The 21,963-nt window shown below is 39.6% G+C and overlaps 1 protein-coding gene across 6 annotated transcripts in view; it reads right to left on the bottom strand.

Annotated features, from left to right (window-relative positions):
• Positions 1-20,028, bottom strand: part of ROBO2 (roundabout guidance receptor 2) — a 660,838-nt gene extending 640,810 nt beyond the window's left edge. For 3 of the 6 annotated variants that reach the window (XM_018053521.1, XM_018053534.1, XM_005674777.3), the window contains exon 1: positions 19,213-20,027. In XM_018053521.1, coding sequence (XP_017909010.1) covers positions 19,213-19,273 — 61 coding nt within the window. In that variant the 5' untranslated portion in view covers positions 19,274-20,027. Of the gene's footprint in view, positions 1-19,212 lie in introns of all 6 variants that reach the window. The other 3 variants (XM_018053546.1, XM_005674776.3, XM_018053603.1) reach the window with 2 other exon arrangements.

Below are 21,963 nucleotides of genomic sequence, written 5' to 3'. Positions count from 1 at the left end.
TTGAAAATAAAACGTTACACAGTTCTCAAGTCTTCTGATAAATAAAAGCACATCTGGAATTAAGATACTAATAATAAAGTAGAAAATTTTTCACTTACAAATTTACATCTTTATTTTTATTGCCTAGGCCAAGTGATTTGCAAATCAAACAAAATTAGGTCTTTATAGCCCTACCAAATTATTAAATACCACCTCCTTTGAAAAAAGGAAGGGGGAGAATGGGTTTTACACAAACGAATAAAGGATGACTTCATCAAAGAGAGTCTTAGCTACATTACAGGAGTGATGGGGGAAACAGTAATAGATCTTTGTGGCCATTATCTTTATTATTCTGAGGACTTTGTCTTGCTAGAACTTGTTTAAACCTAGTTTAGCTTCACAAAGTTGTGACTCAAATATTTCTGGCCTTCCTGTGATCTAATGTTTTCTCATGGAAGGAAACTTTCCTCTTATTGTGAGGTAAATACCTACCAAATATATCCTAAATCCTCTCCCAAAAGATATTATTAGCACTGTGCACTCATTTATAAGTAAAGAACAGTTCAACGACTCTATTGGCCGTTTTAATTTAATGCATTCATGCTACTTAAAATGGCTGTTATAACAATCACCATTTTGCCAAACCAAATTCACCTCATAAACATTCTTTTGGTTAACTTAACCTTGCTTTTAAAACTTGAAATTAGAGGGGGAAAGGCAAAACATGATCTGGCAGTTACATAAATTTAGAGAAATAAATTGATTGGGATTGGGTGTAATAAAGTTATCCCACTGGTTTTGATTAGTTCCTCGGGGTATAAAAATGTAGTTTGGTAAGTTTATATTACACACGTTATAGTCCAACCCAATTTATATTAGTTTTTATGTAAAAATGCTATACTTAAATGAGTTCTCCAAATATACATGTGTATTTCTGAAACCCTCTATAACCCTTACACGGATAGAAATTGAAGATACTGAGAGATATCATAATAGGATGTTAGGAGATGACAACAGAGAGGAGATAAAGGAGAATGAGCGGAGCGTATTTTCTTTTGCAACATCTGTATTTCTATTCCAGATTCATTATGAGAACTTCTATAGTTCTAGTCATTTATATATGCCCCAAATGAATTTTCTTCACAGCATCTATATTTCTATTCTAGATTCATTAGGAGACTTTCTATAGTTCCAGTCATTTATATATGCCTTGTCAGCAAACTAGTCCCTCCTGAGTTCACAGGCTATTATAAGAATGAAAGTCCCTTCATCAATACAATATGCAATTTACTGGTCTAATAACAAAGCCAGGAGAATGAATTTTATGCAGAGACTTCTAATACCAGGAGCATCCGCTTCTATATGATATGCTCTGTGTTACAGCATGATGAATACAACATGCAAAAGTGTTTGATGTTAATGGAAACAGGCTGTGGAATTGGACTAAAGAGAAAAAATCTTTAAAATAAAAAAGCAGACTATAAAAGTAACATACAATCATCCAAGGGCGAGATCCAAGAAAATACTTTTTTGTATCTGTTATTCCTAAATACAAATGAATGCCACTCTATCCTGTACCATAACTCCAAGTTTAACAAGTAGACATTCAATTATTGGAACTCATATTTCATCATTGGCATATTATACTTTAAGCAATAAAAGATATGGATACATAGATATAAAACACATATATACTGATGAAGTTGTATGAAGTTAGCCTCTTCTCAATCACTGGTTGCAGATGTTACGGCACAAGGCCCATTTGCTTTCAAATGTTAGCTATGATTTGGTCCCACAGCATGCCAGTAATGTAAAATTGACAAAACAAAGTTAATTATTAAACTCTGGGAATTGCCGTTCATCACCTCACTGTCCATCTTATTTTTCACTTTCAAATTAACTAAGACAAGGGATCCATTCCACCATTCTCTTACATTAGGAACAACAAACACAGATATTTCTATGGACGGGAGAAAGGATCCAGCATGTAATTGTACGCCAAGCAGAGACTCTCTCTTATAAAATCTCCTAGCCTTTATCACCCAGCCAAGTAATTTACTATCAAACTGGTACAGGGACTATATTTAGTGTGAAGAGCCTCTGTGCAGGCTTGCTCCACTCCATCCTACACTTTCCTTTTACTAGATGAAACCTAGATCCTTAATATCAAGAGGAAGTTTGATTCTTGAAAATATTTGTGGTCGGGTGGCATAAACTCTATTGGCTTCTGCATAAAAAACTGTCCATAAAGGACAAATTTAATTTGTCTAACAGTGAGCCCTACTTTGCACAATTCAGCAAATGTAAAATCGACTAAGATGTAAATGTGTGTGTGTGTGTGCTCAGCCATGTCCATCTCTGCGACCCTATGGACTTGTAGCCCACCAGTGTCCTCTGTCCATGGGATTTCCCAAGCGAGAATACTGGAGTGGGTTCCCATTTCATACTCCAGGGGGTCCTCCCAACCCAGGGATTGAGTGCACATCTCTTGCATCTCCTGAATTGGCAGACGGGTTCTTTACTACTAGCGCCATCTGAGAAGCCCCTCTCATGTATACTTACGGCTGATTCACGCTGCTGTATGGCAGAAACCAACACAACATTGTAAAGCAATTTTCTCCAATTAAAAATATTTTTTTTTTTTTAATGAAGTTTTCCCTTGCTTCTGAGCTGAACTACTGGCATGAGCAACACCAGACAGGAGCACTCTTGTTGGGGAAGGATTTGGGAGAATCAGTAAGGAAGCTTTCTCTGAAGGCTCCAGGCAGCCTGGCAGGTTCTCAGCACACTGTACAAATACCTCAACTACAGCAGGAGTTGAGGGCAGTGACAGGATTTAAGACAGTGTGGAATCTAAAGAGCTCAATTCGCGGCTCATAGGAGGCACACTTCAAACATTTGCTAAAAGACTGGATGAAGAGTGATCAAGTTGGAGAAATAATATGGGCAGGGTGTTCATCTTCTAGCTCCATCTGCCTCTTGCCTCAAAACATCACCTTTTTCTTCTCCTCCTCTAATGAAAAAAGGAATAGTTCATATTCTGCACCAAGTCACACACTCAGGGAAACACTTGCCAACCCCTTGTTTTGCCATGATAATGCGGGAGATTAGTTTTTTCATTTCTAAGTCATAGGGGAAAAAAAGTCAAAAGAATATGGCATTTAGTGAAATGGAAAAAATATTAAAAAATATAGTATGTGTCCATCAATAAAATTTTATTGGAATAAAACTCTGCCATTCATTTACATCCTTTCTCCCTACAAAGGCAGAAGAAGATTTATGGCCAGCAAACCGAGAAATAGTTATTACCCAGCTCTTGAAGTTCTCAAGTACCCCATTCACGCTATTATGGTCCTTTTCCTAACATAGGTACCAGGAGACGATAAGAACAGGATGGTGCTGATCAGCATGAGCATTCAGCTCTGCATTCTTTCTGTTCTCTTGGGCTTATCATTAATGATATAAAATAGTAACTAAAGCCGAGGTATTAGCTTGTAAGTGATGGCTATCAAACAACTAAAAACGTCTGAAACTGAGAAAGATGATTTTCAAATCCAATAACAGAATGTTGTTCTACCCTCTCATAATAATTATTCACAATAATAGGACCAGAAGAAAAACACAAAAAAAGAATGACAACTCATGAGGTCAATCTTACATAATATTTTCCACTCCTGTTATCATTTTGCAGCTGTTCATAGAAGAGAATGGCTTCCCAGGTGGCACTAGTGGTTAAGAACCTGCCTGCCAATGCAGGAGACATCAGAGATGCAGGTTCGACTCCTGGGTTGGGAAGATCCCCTGGAGAAGGGCACGGCAACCCACTCCAGTATTCTTGCCTGGAGAATCCCACTGACAAGAGGAGCGTGGTGGGCTACAGCCCATGGGGTTGTGCAGAGTCGGACATGACTGAAGAGACTTAGCACGCGTGCACACACACACACATAACAGAGACCATCAAATGTTTTCATTTCTCTTAAATGGTAAAACCCCAAAGGGTGCATGTCTAATAAGACCTCACTAATTTTAAAAGTAGTTAAAGAGTATTATGTTCTGGATCCCGTTCAGTCAATGAGTCTGATTACAATTCTTGTCTATTTACATAGTGGACTCATTGATTATTACCTTTTCTTTAGAAAACAGCAACTTTGCTTTAACCATCTCCTATCATTTAAATCAACACAATTTTAAAATATGAGTATTTCCCCCCTGAGCATAACTCATAGCTTTCAAGTTTTTCTGATTTAGTTCTGAAAAGTGACTGGTGAACTATTTCAAACTTGGTTACATACTGCCAATCCTTTCCCTCAATATTTGAAATGTCTAATAGGATCCATCACAATGTTGCTCCTCCTCTGTATAGGTCAGGATATACAGAGACAACAAGTACATCCTTCTCTGCTTTTCGGTGGACAGACACCTTCCAAAAGAATCTGTCTGTACTCACTCCTACTTCTGTTCTCCCAAAATCTCTCTCCCAGTCTCATATTCTGGCAATGAAGTACAAAATGAAAGAAGTATTTCAACTGCACTTAAGCCACTGTCATTGAAAGAGAATCCACTGTCAGTGATGCCATGCTCCCTAAATGGGCACTATAATCTCCTGACCTTTAAAACTGGGACATTACACTGTTAATGTGAATCGCATTTTCTGCTTGCCACTATTCCATCTTTATCCCCTGGGCCCTTTCACTTTTATTACTTTGCTGGCTTCTCTCTCTAGCTAGATACCTAGATTTCTGATTATTTCCCTGAAGAATTGCTTTACATGCATATACCAAACAAGGCAGTTCATAATAAAGCAGTTCATAATCTGCTAACTTGCCATCTAGAGTTTTCCGAAGTCACTTCCATGTTCATTAGGGGCTATGGATAGTTAGTTGGGGAAAAAGTTCCTGATTGCGTTCTAATGTTGAAATATGTAAATTTCTTTATCGTTTTCTTCTCTTTTTTATATCACTAATAAAGATGTTAAATGAGACCTCACTGGAAGCTGATCTCTAGACATCACCCACCAAATCGTTACAATTCCATCTCTGATTGCCCTTGGGTATTACCACCTCTTAACAAGATATTTCACTTCCACAGGGTGAAAAACAGTTTACAGGAGGCATCATGCAGAGTTCTTCAAATGTTTGTTCTCATATTCAAACCACAGTAAAGTTTTTTTTGTTTTGTTTTCTTTTTTTTTTAATTGAACATGAGTAGATAATGAAGAGCCAGACTAGGTTGCTACATCAAAAACAAACTTAAAATGTAAAATGAGTAGAAAAATGAGAATCATTTTAAAGGAACACTGGACTTGGCTTAAACTGCCATCTAAATAGTTAACAGCCTGGATGACAGTAGAATCATGCTGAAAAATAGTGTGAATAAGCATCACTTTACATTTTCTAGTTGCCTCCACAGGCCACCAAAACCAGAAGCTTTTCTATCTACACAGCTTAGATGATTGTCAAGCTTCCTGAACGCTAAGCAATTTTATTTGAGCCATTCCATGAACCCAATGCAATCAAAAGATTTAAAGAGAGGTAACAGGAATGCATTATAGTGGCAACATCCCAAATCCCTTATGCTAATCTAGCCTATAGATATAAACATATATATGTGTATATATATGTAAATCACTTCTTTGTAAATCACAAACTATCCCTTATATCCAAGTGCTCATGGGAAACAAACACCTGCCACCCTTCACACCTTCTCATTAGATGTTTCTCTGAAATCTCAAGAGCATTGTAATTAGTTTCTTTATCAAACAAACAACAATGTGATCTGGATGCTGTGAAATAGGATCAGCATAGGCAACATTTTAAATATAATCATTTAACATCACGTTTTTAGTTTGACGGTCATCACAAAACGTGGCCAAAATGTAAGAATGGCTACCTGCTTTTTTTTCTTAATATATATAATTGTTCATTTGGGACATTTTGCCATTTCAGTTGTATCTAACAGTAGCCACAATTAACAGTTCATGAAACACTATTTCTTTTAAAGACTACTGCAGGTATTGAAAATTTAGCAACTTTTTTTTCAAAAGCATTGACAATGTATAAGATCTAATTTGCAAAAGAGCCAAAGTAGTATGAAGACCTTTCTTGTCTGCCTTTTCCCCCCCATTAAAAACAGAAGGTATTAATCACTCGATTTCAAAAGCAGCTGACTGATGCTATTCACTGGGTAGGGCATTCTCACTAATGTGGCCCCATGAATAACTCTCAAGGCTTTTATTATGCCTCTGAGTGGACTCTTAGCAGACAGCCTCCCTTTAGCAGCCCTCTTTCCCTCAGGCTCCAAAAGGATTATAGATAGCAGCTGAAAGAAAGCATCACTGGTAAAAACAAAAGTTTTTAAAGGGAAAAAAATGGGAGCAAAGTGGACATATTGGAGACAAGTCATGATTCATGGCCTGCACCGTGTTCCGCCTCTCTTTCTCTTACTCAATACACTCTTTAGTTTTACTGCTGGATAAGAGGGGACCAGACCAGTGCACTTCTCCTAGCAACCAATATCAGTCCGCAAAGAAGGCATGTCATCTGCTCAAAGGGAAAACGGAAGAATCTGGGGTCATACAAAGCCAGACACATGTTCTTTTGCATTTGATCCCAAATTGATTATCAAAAAGGATTCAGTAAATGTTAAATGATTCTGTTTTATGTGAATGTTAACAACCCATAGAACTAAATATCAGCTTGTCCACTTGCTATATAGTAGAGTTTCCAACGCTGGTCCAATTCATTTCATTCAAATGTTCTGTTTTTCACTTTTCCAATACCCGCTCATCCCTTATTGTTCATAGAGACTGCCTCTCCTAGGTGTATCTGCACCTCCTGGACTATTTCAAATGCAAAAGTCACTCCTATAGCACGCTAATTTCAGAAACCTTAGAATTGCATCTTGAAAAAGACTATAAAAGCAATTGCCTAGTCTTATTCACAAGCCATGGTTAGCTGCTGTGTAAAAAGATAAAAACCACTTTCTGAAAAGTTAAACAAACTTGGAATTTGAATTTAATGTGATGAGATGCTTTTATGGAGCAGCTCAAAAACCTGGATAAGTTTCATAAGATCCAACTGATGAACACTACAGGTGTTACAGCTTAACAGAAAAATACAATAATAATTCATAGCCCAAGAAATGTACTTCATAAAATTAAAAGTGATCTATTGGACTGTGAGTAGAGGGCAGGCAACAAACGAACAACCATAAAGTTTATTCATATCTTACAGCCATGTGTGGATGGGGTAGGGGAATAAGAGTTATCTTTGCCCCAGATCTGTACCCACGTGTTGTACATATTTTTCCCATTCTTTTGTCTTTCATTCTGTGTTACAAGTTGATATTATCCAGGCTTTCAAATCACAAAAGCAGATTGAAACACTTAAAAACATACTTAGCTACAAAGTCATCTATGTGTTTTCAGGATAGCCAGTGAATTTAGCACTTTTTCTCTGGTAAGGTTATTAAATAGCATCTGTGAGAAGAAAAAAAGGCTGCAAACCTCAACTGAATGACAGCTTGAAGATTTGCGAGTACAGGGCTCAGGTACCATGGACATACTTTTTCACTGTTAGTTTTTAACTATTGAGATTACCATTGCATCCAAGAAGAATTATTCTTAAACCATCAATGTTCCAGTTCTTCACAGTCCATTTTGAACGTAAAAAATGAGAAGGAATGCTAAGTTATGGGGCACTTTTTTTTAAAAGGTTACATTCTTCTTATTCAGTATCTCGTCTCATCAATGATCCCTTTAGGGAAGTAGTCCCATAATTGGCATTTGGGTGATGGCTTGATTGCTTTAGTTGCTGAAGTGCAAAAGTGCTTTAGAATGGACAAGTTATTGCATATTTAAGGTTGGGGAAGCTGAAATGCTGACTATAGTTTCAACAGAAATTAACTCAGTTTTCAATAACTGTAACTATTAGTTGACAATACATTAAAGCTCACTTTAAAATAAAAGGGCCTTCCCCGGTGGTGCCAGTGGTAAAGAACCTGCCTGCCAATGCAGGAGATGACAGAGACACAAAACACAATGTAGAATGCTTATTGCTGGGTTCATCCTTAATTTGCTGTAACTTAATTGACTTCCCTTAATTTGCTGTAACCTTGGAAACTAGGTTTCATAAGTATCAGATGCACCTTAACAAATTAGTGTACTGTATTCCAGTGTTCACTAGTATTTGGAACTATATACTGTTAAAGCATGGCTCTAATATTGATTTAGAAAACGTATAACCTCTTCTTTATAAAGAGAACCTTGACTTAATTTATTGAAAGTCAAAAGTTCTTGCTCTTTTGATCATACTTAGGGACACTGTAATTGGTTATAGCTGTTGTACAAGTTTCAGACGAATTCTTTAAATTCCAAATGGCTTCCTGGTTCTTCAAGTTTAAACTTGCAAAGCAGTGTCATGCAGGTGTTGAGTTATATTCCATGTTCTCCAGCTCATTTCTGAAAAGACTTGGGACCAAAAACTAGGGGAAGAGAGCCCACATCAGTCCTACAACAGAAATTAAAAAGTGCTGAGCTAAATAAACTCTCTCTACCTCAGCTAAAACTGCCCTGCCACAGATGGTTCTAGTTACAGTGCCTATAAAGTAATAAATTCACTGGTTTAAGACTATTTTATTTTTTAGTATTAAAAATTTTAATCCCACTTATTCATAAAGAAACAGTAAGTACCACTGGTCATTAATGAACGAAAGCAGACGTGAATTCTAAGACTAGCGTATTTGGACCATCATGGACTGTCATCCACCCACTCCAGTGTTCTTGCCTGGAGAATCCCAGGGACGGGGGAGCCTGGTGGGCTGCCGCCTATGGGGTCGCACAGAGTCGGACACGACTGAAGGGACTTAGCAGCAGCAGCAGCAGCAGGACTATCATCTATATTACCATCATTAAGCCCACATCAAAATACAGCCCCATGCAGACTGAACAATAATTCGTGATTATTTTCAAAGATGGACATTTATGACTTGGTATAACTTTTTTCCAGGCTAAATTTTCCCCTTTAATTGTACTCAAACATAATGCAAGTGATAGAGCATTTAATTAAATGATTTGCAATAACAGAATTTAAGACTTAAGTGAGACGCTGGAGAGTACCCAAATACTATTTTTATAGGAGTCTAAAGTCATACAATTAATTACTAGTAAGCTTTACACTGGAGTACACAGCTTCCAGACACCCCTGGTGTATCCCTTCCACAACAGCAATGATATTGCTTTGTTCAGGTTATCCTTAATTTACAGAACTACTCCATATGCAAATCTGATTAATGAATAATTATTAAAAATATCAAGAATAATGATGGCTATATGGGATGAAAAAGGATAACTGGGCTACTTATGAAATCAAATGTTGAGTGGAGACTTAAGGTTAATTAAAAAAAAAAAAATTCTGTCCTAGGAATGTTTACTTCAAACCCAGTAAGCTTTGTCTCCTACAATATTTATCCTCATGGTACTTTATATTAAAAGCATCATGGGAAAATTATTCTGAATAAAACATAAATCAGTCAACATGAACCAAAAGGCAGGGTTTTAGAAGCTTGTTCTGCTTGTTACAAAGTGCTATTTGTAGCATGCCTCTCTTGTTTACTCCTTTCATTCATAATACCACTCACTCGGGAATCCTATTTGCTCTATGACCAGCGCATGATGTAATGGAAACAAACATGTCATAGCATGTCTGTCACAGATGCATAGGTGTGGCCTCCGATGAGCACCCTTAAGAGGCAACCAGACTTTTTATTCAGTCACCTAAAGACTAATGCTTGAAAAGTTATATAAAAACCATTGTGAAACACATCTCAAATATAGTTCATAATTAGCCTGATAGAAACGGTCCTTCTAAATCTACTTCTGCTCCATACTAGGAAGAAAATAACAACAGAATAAAACTACTACTAATAATAAAAATAACAAGGAACACTTAATTGGGGTTTATTAATTAACAGGCACTGTTCAGAAAACTTTTCATATAATTTCTACATATGTATGTAACATACAGATACATACATATATACACATCTAATGTAATATATAACATGTACATACCTATGTATGTCCCATATATATATATGTGTGTGTGTATATATATATTCATCTATTCCTCATATCAACTGTTTGAGAAGACAATTTTATCATGTCAGTTGTTAAAGATAAGGAAACTGAGAATGGTTAAATTACTTGCTGCAAATCGTGGTGTTTGTTGACTGTCTTTCAGTACACTTCTTCCCTTCTGGACAAACTTTGTTCAGTTGCTAAGTCGTGCCCGGCTCTTTGCAGCCCCATGGACTGCAGCGTGGCAGGCTCCCCTGTCCCTCACTAACTCACTGGCTCATATCCATTGAATCAGTGATGCTATCTGACCTCTCATCCTCTACAAACTGTGTAACACGTAGACTAGACCCCATGCCTTTGCCCTAGACCACCTCTGTCCTCTCCACGCCATTCCTTCTGTTATTGCTTCTGTTGGACTGCAACTTTCAACCTTTCCATCTATTAAAACCCCACTCTTCCTCTAAAACCCATGTTAAGGGACCCTTTTGGTGTGCACCCTTCCCACAGCTAGAAATTAGCTATTCTTTCCCTGGGTTCCCAGACTATGCTGTGTGTTTCTTCAACTGTCCCCCACCCCCAATTACCAGATACTACTTTTAACAGCTTGGATGTTTGTTACCCTCTCTACTAAAGAGTTATCTCCTTGAAGGTGGGAACTACTTAACTTCATTATGCTACTCACAATGTCCTCGGTAAGCAGCTTTGTTTATTAATAGGTGCTAAGAAAGCACGTGCTGAATCAAATGAAAAACCTCAAGGTATCTTAAGCTAACTCCCCTGTTGACATGTTTAGAAAACAGCTGGTCATTTTCACTTAGAAGACCCTGGTACTCTTGTTAAGGAATTCCAAGGTTGAGAAGCCAGAAAGAATCTTTCAAGAAAAATATGGTATAGTGATAAAAAGAAGTGCCTGGACTCTAGCTTCAGCTTTACCACTAAGCATCAATAGCCTTGTGACAAGGTACATAAAAACTCTGAGCTTTAGTTTTCCATCCAATGAAAGAGTTGAGATGTCATCATACTGTGATTTACATTTAGTATTGCTGAAGTCACTGCTAAAAGTGACAAGTTCAGTTTGGGTTAATTTCACTTGTAAAACTTTACAGGGCAACAGAAGAAGGCAATCACTGAATGGATTAGAACTTAGGACTGTTGGGAATTTAAAGTATATTATCATATAAAATTGTTTCACTACAAACCTCACATCTAAGTTGTAAAGGCCATTCAACATTTTCTTTCTGTGAGTGAATTAAAAGATTATATGTACTTTATACATGGCCAGTGGCAACATAAAATCATATAGCTGCAGTGGAAAACAGTCCTGCAGTTCCTCAAAAGGTTAAACAGAATTTTCATATGACTCAGCAATTCCACTCCAGGTATACACCCAAGTGAAATGAAAGCATGTGTGCACACAAAGACTAATACCCAATTTTCACAGCAATGATCTTTATAACAAATCTTTATTCCCAAAGTGGAAATGACCAATGTCCATGAACTAATAATTCAAAAGATAAAGGATATGGAATACTATTCAGCAATAAAGAAGAATGAGGTCCTGATATACAACATAGATGACGCTTGAAAACATGAGATGAAGGGAAAGTAACCAGTTACAAAAGATCCTATATTATATAATTCTGTTAACATGCAATTCCCCAAATAGACACATCTATAGAGACGGAAAGAAGACTAATTTCTTCCTAGGGCTGGAGGAGGGGTGATAGATATGAAGCAGGCTACAGAGCTTCTTTTCTTGGATAACAAAAAAGTTCCAAAATTAGATTGTAGACCTTTGGGTCAGGAAGATCCCCTGAAGGAGAAAATGGCAACCCAGTTTATCTCAGTTTAGTATTAATGATGGTAAACAAGGCTCTAGCACAAAGATGACAACAGTAGGCAGGCTAGGATAAAACTAATTGCTGCAGATATTTTAATCTTCCTCTTCCTTTTCAATTTGAGAGCTATACAACTGGAGTATTCCAAATTCTATCCCTGAACTAATCTTTTGTTGTTGTTGTTGTTGCTAATGCTTAAATAAAAAGTTGATCTAAATAGGAAGAAAAGTCTCAATTTCTGGGCCAGATATCATCAAAATTAGTCAACATCCCTTGGTCAGATCACAGCGTGTGTGGTCCTAATAGGAACATTAGAATCATTTGAAGGAGTGCCTTGTCAAAATATACACATGACTCAACAGCATGCTTACACAGCAGTGTTAGTTTGGGGATGCGGAGTGGCCATGTAAGCCACCACGGTAGAAAAGCAAAGAAAACTGTAAATTCTCTATATCCTGTCAGGTAAAAAGTGGAATATTAAATTTCATCCAAAATCATGATGCCATTAATGTCAAAATATGCATATTTGATAACTCCGTCTCTAGAGAAACAGAATGAGAGAGATACATAGAAATACACACCTCCAAAGAAATAAATAAACCTAGTTCAAATGGCAAATACTTCATGTGTTGGCTAGGGCATGAAAATAAACATTTCAAAAGCACTCCATAAGCACCTTTTCATTGATTCAACAGATAATTGAGTCTACGATGTGTCATCTTGCACTCCAGGTAAAGAAGGAACACAGGCAAAGATGAGAGACCAAGCCAAGTCTATGCTCTGGAAGTTCAGTGGGGACAGCAGACACTAAACACACCAACATATGCATACAGCAAAAATCTGCTAAAATGTAGGCGATCTCCCTTGGGAACAGGAAGCAGCTTTGTTTGCTATCTCATCTAGTTGTGACAAAGCTTCCCTCCAGGCCAGAAGTTAGGCAGATTTGCTTATGGCCCATTCTAAACTATTCTGGTTTCCTTGCTCAGGGCTCCTCGGCTGTGGGGCCAGTCCCTTTTGTGTACATCACCTACCTGGGCCCCATGGTGTTGTCCCTACGGGTTTTCAAGGGAAAGGCAAATCTGTACAGACATGAAGTCATGCCGCTCGGTGTGGTGTGCCTACCAAAAGCCACCATCTGAGTCTCGGGATGCTCATGCGCTTCGCCTACACTCATAAAGTTATAGCAGTCTAACTTCTTAGCTTGCAAGTATGGTAAAATGTGGGTCCCTTCAAGGTTGTTTACACAAATGCATGTGCGAGCGTGCACACAGACATACACACACACACACACACACTTTAAGGATGTGATGAGAGCCAAGAACGAAATTAAGATAGGTAAGACGGCAGCCCAAGAGCGTTTTAAGGGAAGCAATTTTAGATAAGGTAGTCCATGTACATACATGAAGAGGTGATATTAGGTAAAGTGTAAAGTGAAACTGTTAGTCGCTCAGTCGTGTCAGACTCTTTGCAACCCCATGGACTGTAGCCCATCGGGCTCCTCTATTCATGAATTTCTTCAGCCAGAAATACTGGGGTGGGTACCATACCTTCTACAGGGGATACTCCTGACCAGGGATGGAACCCAGGTCTCCGGCACTGCAGGCAGATTCTTTACCATCTGAGCAACCAGGGAAAACTGATATAGGATAGGGATTCATTAAATCAACAGAAAGACTCAATCACGCAAAGATCTAAGGAAGCGTATTTCGGGCAGAAGAAAGAACAAATGCAAAAGCCCTGAGTCAGGAATAAAACACCAAAAACACAAGTCTAAACCTGGGTTCCAGCAGGGAGTGTGGAAAGAGGAGGTCAGAGAGGCAGGGAGGGACCTGAGTTTGAACAATCCTGTATACTATTGTAAAGAGTTCTCAGTGGAAGCCATTAAAAGCTTCGGAGCAAAGAGCTGCCATCGTCGTATTTACATGCTTTTAAAAGGTCTCTGTGGCTACCAGGTGAAGAACTAACTGCATAGAGGAAAGATGTGGGGATAAGAAGAACAGGCATGGAGGCAGGATGACCATTTATCAGGCTACCCCAATAGTCCAGGTTTTGACCAGGATGATGGTAGTTGAATTAGTAAGAAACGTTTGGAATCTAATCATTTGAAAATGCAGCCAACACAGTAAGGTGAATTAATGGATGCATACAGGAATGGAGAAATAGGTGCTAACCAAGCACAGCAAAATAGTGGTAGACTCTAGGGGGGAATGTTCACTGTACCATCTTTCAGCTTTGTTATATATTTGAAAATGCTTATATCAAAATGTTGGAGAAAAATCACAAATACACACATAAAATTGTAGGTATCAGGGTATATATTCCAAGGGGTTTACTAATAAGTTGGATATGGGCTATGAGAACAAATCAAAAATGATGTCTAGTTTTGGATCATGAAAACCTCTGTGAATGGTGATGCCATTTACTTAGCAGGAGATGACTGGAAAAGAGGAGTAAATTCTACCCTGGGCTTGAGTTTAATATATTCATTTTTAAAATTATTTTATTGAGGTATAATCACTATATATCATTATATTAGTTTCAGGTATACAATACAATGATTTGCTATTTGTATATACTGGGGAGTGATTAGCCCAACAAATTAGTTACCATTTGAGTTTGATATATTCTTATTAGATACCAAACAAAGATGTCATGTGGTCAGCTGGATATGGCAAGTAATATGTTGACACTGGAGATACAAAGGTATATAGAAGAGCCAAGTTCTAGTCTCATGGAACTAATATTCTTTCATGAGAATATTGATAAGGGCATGATAAGGGCAATTTGAGAAGTATCAACATAAAGGATTTAAAACGTATGTGACCAAATGAAAGATATTAAGTACTAGGTACAAACAGAGCAAAAGAAGAAAACACTGAGGATTGAATTCTGGATTATGCCAATATTGTTCTGAGTTTAAGACAGGTTTATGCTACACTTCTGGCTTCCAAGGTGGTACAGTGGTTAAGAATCCACCTACAAATGAAGGAGATGCAGGTTCAATCCCTGCATAAGGAAGATCTCCTGGAGTGGGAAATGACAACCCATTCTAGTAGTCTTGCCTGAAAAATTCCATGGAGAGACGATCCTGCTGGCTCCAGTCCATGGGGGTCACAAAGAGTCAGACATGACTGAGCATGCACGTGTAAGCACACACACAATACATTCTAGATACTATATTAAGATTTCTACTATGCTGAAACATTGTAAGAGTTTGTGGATGTTTCCCCCTAAAATATCTTGTCATCATCCATTCACGCTTTATTCAATAATTTAAAAGAAGAAAATCATTAGCAATATCAATGTATTTGATTTAGGTTGATAGGTCTATACCCGTTGTAAGAAACATAACAACACTCCTCTTTGAAGACAAATATATAAAATAGCACTCTATAACTTTCTGCTTGAACTACTATCTGTAGACTTCTGTCTGCCAAAACTGGAAAAAGAACTACATAAGTCTGCATAAAGCTTTACAGGACAGTAAAAGAAAACTGACGTCAAGGTCCCAACTGGGTATGTCCCAAGTTAAAATATTATTAACATAAGCTCCTTTAAATGCAGATTTTCTAAACTGTTATCCAAGAAACACTATCACCTATTTTCCTCACTCTTCAAATGTTTCTATAATTCCTTCCACTGGGTCCAAAAAAGAAAAAGGAGGAGGGGAAGGAAGAAATGAGGAGGAGGAAATGATGGAGGGGAACAGGAGGAGCAAGAGAAAGAGGAGAACTAGGAGAAGAAGCAAGCAAAAGAAAAGGTTTTCTTCTAATTCTTCATAAACCAAATTGCACAAAGAAAGTAAATAAGTATCTCTTATAGACTGCAGGAACTGTTGAAGCAGATGTTAACTGGACACAAAGAGTCAGACATGAAGACACTACATATAGAAGCTCCTTTCATTACTATATATGTACCCAAATGGAAGCAATGTCCTTGGACACCCATATTTTTATTAGCAAGGATGCTGTTTTATACAGGTTGCTCAAGGATGTCATGGCTAGAATTGTTCTTTTTGTATAATCATGACTTTTTTTTCCTTTGAGATACTCTTTTTTTCATGTTTTAAGAAACCCTTTTGGTTTTTGGTCCACATGTTGTCTAGAATCAAAGGTTATTCAAACAAAGCCAATTCAAACGTGATATTAGTGCATAGTTGCACGAAGAAATTTCAGGTTACTTATAGGCAATTTAAGTACTGAAATGGACTACATATGGCTAGGATAATGAGCCCATTACTGAAAGAAGCACTTTAGCAAAATGCATAAACCTATATGAGATTATACATCTGCACGACACACACAGATCATCTTTATCTCCCCAAATATCACATGAGCCATTTTCATTTTAGAATAGCTAAGGACAAGAAACTATTTTTATTTTAAACACATAATTTTCACCAGTACTCAAAAATTATCAAGTTGACACAATGTATGGAATATGGATGTAATCAGTCTTGTGATGGTTCCTATTAGTTCCCTGTAAATGATTACAAAATCTTATTTCTGTATTTAAAAATACAGAAAATCTGGAGAACAAAGGCTAAACTCAATACATATTCACTTACATAACCACAAAAGAAAAATCTGCATCTGGTTAATTAATCTGTATTGAATGACAGTCTTTATTTATGTCCCAATATAAAAGTTTGTCTGTAGTCCTCAACTAACTTAATTTTTATTCTCTGTGGGTTTTTACAGACATAAGATACAGAAAAATCATAATATTTGCACATAACTTCCATGAGGATGCAAAAATCTAACATTTTTCATATACCATAAAAATGCACATATAAATAACCCACCAAGCAAATTTCAATGCAAATCTATGTATCATTTGTCACTGAATAAAATTAATTTCTGTGTCTACCACAAGGAAAGTCAGTATATCTTTGAAATGGTGCAAGCATCTCAAAATTTGAAATTCATGGGGAGAATAAGCACATGCTTCTAAGAAGGATAATAAGTAAACAGAAACCACAGAGCCCTGGAAAAGTCAGAAAGCTTAGAGATCCTACAAACCAACCCCCTCATTATACATGTGAACATGCAATCCCAGTGTGCTAAAACAGCCTAGAGGGCAGTGTTGTCTACATCCCAAATTTTCAACAATCCCCATGGAGAGGCTGTCATCATTCAAGAGTAAATCAAAGGCAATCCAATGTCAAATGTGTGACTCACGTACTGATTCAATAAGTGTACACAGCCTCCACTGCTTTGGACACAGTAGATGCTAAATAGAAAAACTAGTTTCACACACACAACAATTTACTATTACCTTTTCAACCCCTCCACCCTGGGCATTTTTCACTACTTTACCATGAATTTTTGCTGCACAGTTATGGCCCCAAGACAAACTACCCCCTGTAATCTATATTAAGTCAGAACAAAGGTCCTAGGTGTCTGTACGGGGCTGGAGGGACAAGGTGGGGGGAAGAAGGAAGGAAATAAGGGAGAGAGGAACAGGGTGGGGGCTAGGACAGTAGGGAGGGCGGGGAGGGGAGAAATGATGTCTTGCTACTGCTGTTCCAGCAAACTGGCTAATTGCATTTGTTTCATATATCTCCAAACACCCTGGTACATTAATTTACATTCTGTAACACCAAGCTCTTCGGATTCCCTCTGTCACTTCCACTGAGCAATTTAATTGTATTCCTCCAAGCTACACAATGACTCCAAAAAAAAAAAAAAACACTTGGTGATACTACTGTAGTCTAATATATAGTTTATACATGTATTTCTGGTATTGAAATATATAAATTCAGGCTTTTGAGGATATATTATCCAAAAAGTTACATCAAAGTCTTCTTATGATGATAATCAAGACACCTGGGACAAATCCATAAATCTTTTAGTTCTGGTCATGTACATGTACTACTAAGGTAAATGTTTTGAAGAAAATGTCTGGTGAATGATTAGCTATGATTATAGATATTATCATGGTATAATCCAAAGTGATTAATTCCTATGCATCTACAACTTAGAAGGGGAAAAAAAAAAAAGGCAATGTGTCCACATGAATGCCTTGCCTACTATCGCTGGGGGGCATAGGTACTCCTGTAGTCCAGGATAGGAAACAGCCACTTGACAGTAAGCAAACTCATCTGTATTGCCTTATGTTTATAGACAGGCTTCCTTTTTGAGTCTCATACATAGCTCTCTGGACAGCAGCAGCAGCTGCCAGGAACAAAGTTAGCTTCTACAGGCGAGCAAAAATAGTCAGTGTCCCAAATAATGACTTCGTTCACCATGCAAATTCTGGAAGAAAGTTGATGTAGCAACAAGCTACTATGATGGCTCAAGCATCTGGGCCAGCACACCTCAGATTTTTCATACGTACAGTCATTAAAAACCTAAAGTATGACAATCCACACAGGCAGGCAAAAAATATCATGCTCTAATCTCTTTTAGACCAATTCTGTCCAGCGATGTGAAAATTAAAGTCGCTAGAAGGTGAATACCAATTGTTCTTTTGACATTCTTCTTTGGAACAAACAGAAAAACCGCCTTAATGATTACTTCCACTCCTCATTCAAAACAGCTACAAAAAAGGATTTTGCAATCCTCCCACAGGAAACTGACATCCTGTGAAACTATCTGAAGAAACCAAATCCGAACAAAAGACAGGAGAAGCAGAGAGAGAGAATGCTGTCTGCTTGACAGACTGACTCAACCTAGAGGGAGACACCTAGAGCACCTGTTTCAGATCCCCATTGTGTCTGCCACTGGGGACTGATTTGAGTGTTCTGAGCCCCAGGGCCAGCCCACAGCTTCTGCTTCCCCCTTCCTGGAGCCTCGCCCAGTCTTACTTTTGACAGTTTTTTCCCTATGATCTAAATCTTCATTCTGCTATCCTCCTAGGAGAACACTCACCAACACACAGGTGATAACACATTGATTCGAGTTACCTGTGTCTCAAATTCCTAACCCACCGAACCTTCATGGGGTGTCTATGACTTACTAAGAATCTCTAAACCAAAGTTCAGATAGAAGAACAAACCAACCCCAAAGAGAGAGCAAGCCTCAGACTATTAGACTGGTTAAAGAGACTGACTTTCATATTTCTTTTTTCTAACAAAACTGAGAGCCCATCATTTATTACCCAACTCTTAATTAATTAATTACAACAATAGGTGAGTCCTAACACATTCCACTTGCAGCGGTTTAGAAACAAAAGACTTAAAACCTCTGCTCCTCCAAAGCTCCCATGCCTGGCCAAAAGGGACCGACAGATACAATGTCATTTTTATTTACAGCCCACATCCGACTCAGAGAAATGTTTCTGGGGGGTGAGGAACAAGATAAAAGCATTTTAACTTACCATCAACCCGAACATATAAAAATCCACAGAGCAGTAGTTGTGTAAACATCAGCCGACTCATTTTGACATATTAAAAAGGATCCGGATTGCTTAAGAAACCAATCCCAGAGAGCAAAAAGTACAAAAATAAGTATCAAAAAAAGAGGTAGGTCCAAAGTTTAGACTCTTCGTAGATGCTAATTAAAGTCGAGAAGAGCAAATGGCAAGATCAGAAGGGGAGAGTGGCGAGGTGTTGAGGGGCGCACATTTGGATCCATCCAAATTAACCGAGGGCGCGTCAAAGGCTGCTGTATTTCCACACTCTGGCTTCCTAAATTCCCACGAATTCAGCCCAGCCGGAGGGGTTATTCAAGTGTGTCTAACCCGCTCTCCTCAGGCTCCATGGCAATCCAAAGCCAAGTTCTTTCTTCAGAAGTCAAGAAGATGAAGGGGGGTCGGGGAAGGGAAAAGACCTAATTCCTAGAAAGTGTTGCACAAACTTGCCAGCGCGCTGCCGAAAAAAAACATTGGCTTGCCCACTGGTTTCCTTTCCCCCGGCGTCCGTCTCGGTAGCAGCTCCACGTCCCGAGTTTTTTCACTTAACTTCCATAATAAGGATGTGTCAGAGCACCACTTTGCAGGCGGGCCGACTTGGCCAGCCTCTCCTCCGCCACCTCGTTGCCTCCCTCCACCTCTCGCGTTTCCAAAAGAGAGGCAAAGGGAAATCGGGACGAGTCGGGTGGAGAATCCGAACTCCTACGTGGTGGGGCGGCAGGGAGAGAGGAGAGGAAGCAGCGAGGGAGGGGAGGGGCAGGGCTGGGGCTGCGGCCACCCCCCGCGGTGCCGCCTCCGAGCGCCCGCGAGCCCGGGCGGCGGCGGGCGGGAGCGGAGCGGGGCGGGTGAGTCCCGGGAGCCCAGGCGCGGGAGAGCGAGGGAGCGAGCGCGCGGTCCAGCCGCCCGTCCCCTGGTCCGGCCTCCGCTCCTCCCGCGGCCCCGCAGCAGAGCGTCCGCCTCCTCCTGCAGCTGCCGCGGGTGGAAGGACTTAGAGGAGGGAAGGCGAGGAGGCGGGAGGGGAGGGGAGGAATGAAAGCTGCTTGGAGTCTGCCCGGGGGAGGGGAGGGAGCGCGGGTGATGAGGGGGTGCTCCGAGCCTGCACCTCCACGCTCTGCCACCCGCCTGCACAGGGGGACGGCCGCCCGCTGGGCAAAAGGGCCAGGGAAAGCTGGGAAGCCCAGAGTCCTAGCGGGACGGAAATTAACAAATTCGGAGCCGAGGCCACCGGTCCACTCCTTCCCCTTCCCTGCGCCGCCCCGTCCCCACCTCCTTCCCGCCTCGGGAGGGGATAGGTGGGCTCTAGCCTCCTGCTCCTCGCCGCGTCCGGTTTAATGGGCAGGTAATTTTCTCGGTGAGTGATTTCATGGAAGCGCTTCCTAATTATTCATCCCTCCAGACTGCCGGAGATGCACGCGCTTTCTGGAAAAAGATCATCCTCCCGGACCTAGGGCGCAGCCTCATTACCGGTTAAAATCACACAAACATTCACTGTTCACCTTTTAGCTGAATGAGAAGCTGAGCGGGAGGGACGAAAGGAAAGGTAACAATATAACCACCTTTTGGAGCGGAAAGGTTGTGTGGGGGTGCTTTCTCCGTCATTAAAAAGGCGCAAGAAAGAAACCGGGTGTGGGGCGAGTGGGGGTCGTACAGAAATCTCTAGTCTCTCCTGACCTGTTTTAGCCAAGATCTACGACCCCCTGAGGAATGCCCAGGGGAGGGGGAAGGGTGATATCCCCTCTTCTGTTTGTTACTCAGTTGCTTTATGTCCCCTCAAAGATGAGTTTGACGTGGGATGGAGAGATGCTAGGGAGTTCAGCAGAAAACGCCTGGGATGGAGAGAAGAGGGGATCAGCAGGACGGGGTAGGTACCCGAAGTCCTCACCCTCCAGAGAGTAGTATCTCTGAAAGGAAATTCGGAAAATACAGCATCAGGGAAAGCTGAAAACCCAACTGAGCTAACGAAGCTCAAAAACAGTCGAATTCCAGCTGAGAGATGAGAAAATCCTGAAAATGAAGGTAGAACCCATCAACTGAATGCCATTCAGGACCGGAATGATTAAGGCAGGCCACGTTAGATCAAAGAGGCCCTAGTGTCTGCGGAGCCGCCGGTGTGGCCGTGTGGGCCGGCCCACGTGTGATCAGAGGCTCGCTGGTAAGCTGTTTGATGCTTGTTCCGATGATTACAAGGCGGGTTATACGAACTCACGCAGGTTTCCGAGGCGAGTTAAAAGCTGGATGGTGAATCTTTAGTTCCCTCTACTGGAAAACGTTAGCAAAGATTCTGTCTGTGGCCTTGTGAAGCAGTTTGAAGAAGAGCCTTTGTTTGGTGGTACATTTGGGGTTTGCCACTCAGTTTAGCTCTCCCTTGCCTATTACGGATGTGAAAGTATGTTTACCAAAAAAAAAAAATGACCAGTGACACTCAAGTAATTTGGAGAGTTTTTATGGCATCTCTGCATGCTTGACAATTATGGTAATGAAATAGTCTTGCAAAAGAATAAAGCCACTTTTCTTGTGAAGCATTAAGAGTAATTTCAGCACACTTTTGATATACATTATTTGGTTGCTTTTTTTTTTTTTAAAAAGTGCATTAGTGTGCTGAAGTTAAATCACTTGAATTTTCACAGTAATGATTCTGAATGTATTATTCTTTTACCTCTCTATGAAAAAAAAGGGTGGGGATGGGAGAGGAAAACTAGACAAGTTAGCATGCTTTAT

Source organism: Capra hircus, chromosome 1 (assembly GCF_001704415.2).
Source record: "Capra hircus breed San Clemente chromosome 1, ASM170441v1, whole genome shotgun sequence".
Classification (NCBI taxonomy): Eukaryota; Metazoa; Chordata; class Mammalia; order Artiodactyla; family Bovidae; genus Capra; species Capra hircus.
This window is presented reverse-complemented; position numbering and strand designations above follow the sequence as displayed.